The sequence below is a fragment of the Myotis brandtii genome, unplaced genomic scaffold, assembly GCF_000412655.1.
Source record: "Myotis brandtii unplaced genomic scaffold, ASM41265v1 scaffold523, whole genome shotgun sequence".
Taxonomy (NCBI): Eukaryota; Metazoa; Chordata; class Mammalia; order Chiroptera; family Vespertilionidae; genus Myotis; species Myotis brandtii.
Genome location: NW_005369902.1, coordinates 41,909 through 43,163, shown reverse-complemented (window position 1 = coordinate 43,163; position 1,255 = coordinate 41,909). Strand labels below are relative to the sequence as shown.

General features: G+C 53.8%; 1 protein-coding gene across 2 annotated transcripts in view; it reads left to right on the top strand.

Annotated features, from left to right (window-relative positions):
* The window catches only part of LOC102251842 (galectin-9), an 18,386-nt gene that overhangs the window by 8,837 nt on the left and 8,294 nt on the right, over positions 1 to 1,255 (top strand). Inside the window, exon 3 of one of the 2 annotated variants that reach the window (XM_005877595.2) lies at positions 302 to 583. In XM_005877595.2, coding sequence (XP_005877657.1) covers positions 302 to 583 — 282 coding nt within the window. The remainder of the gene's footprint in view (positions 1 to 301; positions 584 to 1,255) is intronic. The other variant, XM_014548867.1, reaches the window with a different exon arrangement.

The window sequence follows — 1,255 nt, the reverse complement described above, 5'->3', positions numbered from 1 at the left end:
CCGTAGTTTGCCCACGGCTGGTTTAAGTCCTCGGGGATTTACCCCTAATGCTGGCACAGGGAGGTGGACAGCACACTGCGGGCGTTGCTTAACAATTTGGCAGGGGGCCGCCCACAAATTACACAAAACACACTAAGCGCCAACTAGGTAAACACAAAGGAAGGCAGCACAGTGGGATGGGTGCCACCTGCCACAGGTGGTATGCAAGTTGCCAGACACACATGGAAGTCAGAGGCCCTGGGCCCTCCTGCTCCTTCCATTGGGAATAAACCAGAACGCTGTCTGATTTCCGTCCGCCTAGGTTTGCTGTGAACTTGCAGACGGGCTTCAGTGACAATGACATTGCCTTCCACTTCAACCCTCGGTTTGAAGAGGGCGGGTATGTGGTCTGTAACACCAAGCAGAAAGGACGCTGGGGGCCGGAGGAGAGGAAGATGAATATGCCCCTCCAGATGGGAATTCCTTTTGAGATCCGCTTTCTGGTGCAGAGCTCTGGATTCCAGGTGAGCAGGATTCTCCTCCATCCCTCCCGCTGTCTGACACCTGCCCTATCAGGCCTGGAGAAAAGCTTTTATTTATTTTCATTGTTTTGGTTAATCCTCACTTGAGGATATTTTTCCATTGGTTTTTTAGAGAGACTGGAGGGAGGGGGAGAGACACAGAGAGAGAAACATCCATGTGAGAGAGACACATCAATTGGTTGGCTCCCACATGCACCCAGAGCAGGGCCGGAGGTTGAGCCTGAAACCAAGGTACGTGCCCTTGACCGGAATTGAACCTGGGACCCTTCAGTCCGCAGGCTGACGCTCTACCCACTGAGCCAAACTGATGAGAGAGAGAAAAGCTTTTAAATAATTACCCAAGCAATGCCATTATTTACAGAAAACAGGACCTTACACACCTTCACCTGCACCTACAGAGCACCTGTTGCTTCTGTGACCAGGAAATAAGAGCTAGGTGAGTCCCCACCTGCTCTTTGGCCTCGGGTTCCAGGTGACTTCCATCCTCTGCTGCAGGCTTGCCCACTCCAGGTCCTTGAGAGCATTTGTTTTCGGTGATGCTGTGGCAGCCCTTCTGCAGGCCCAGGGGTGGCTCAGGGCTGCATGGTGTAGTCATTGCTCTGCAGGCAGAGCAGGGCTGCTGGGCCCGCGGAGAGGGATGGCTGTGTCTGTGCTTCTCTGTGTGAACGGGATGCTCCCAGGCCTCAGTGTGCACCCTGAGGTGCCCTCTCCTCTGCTCCCATGAGCACTTTATG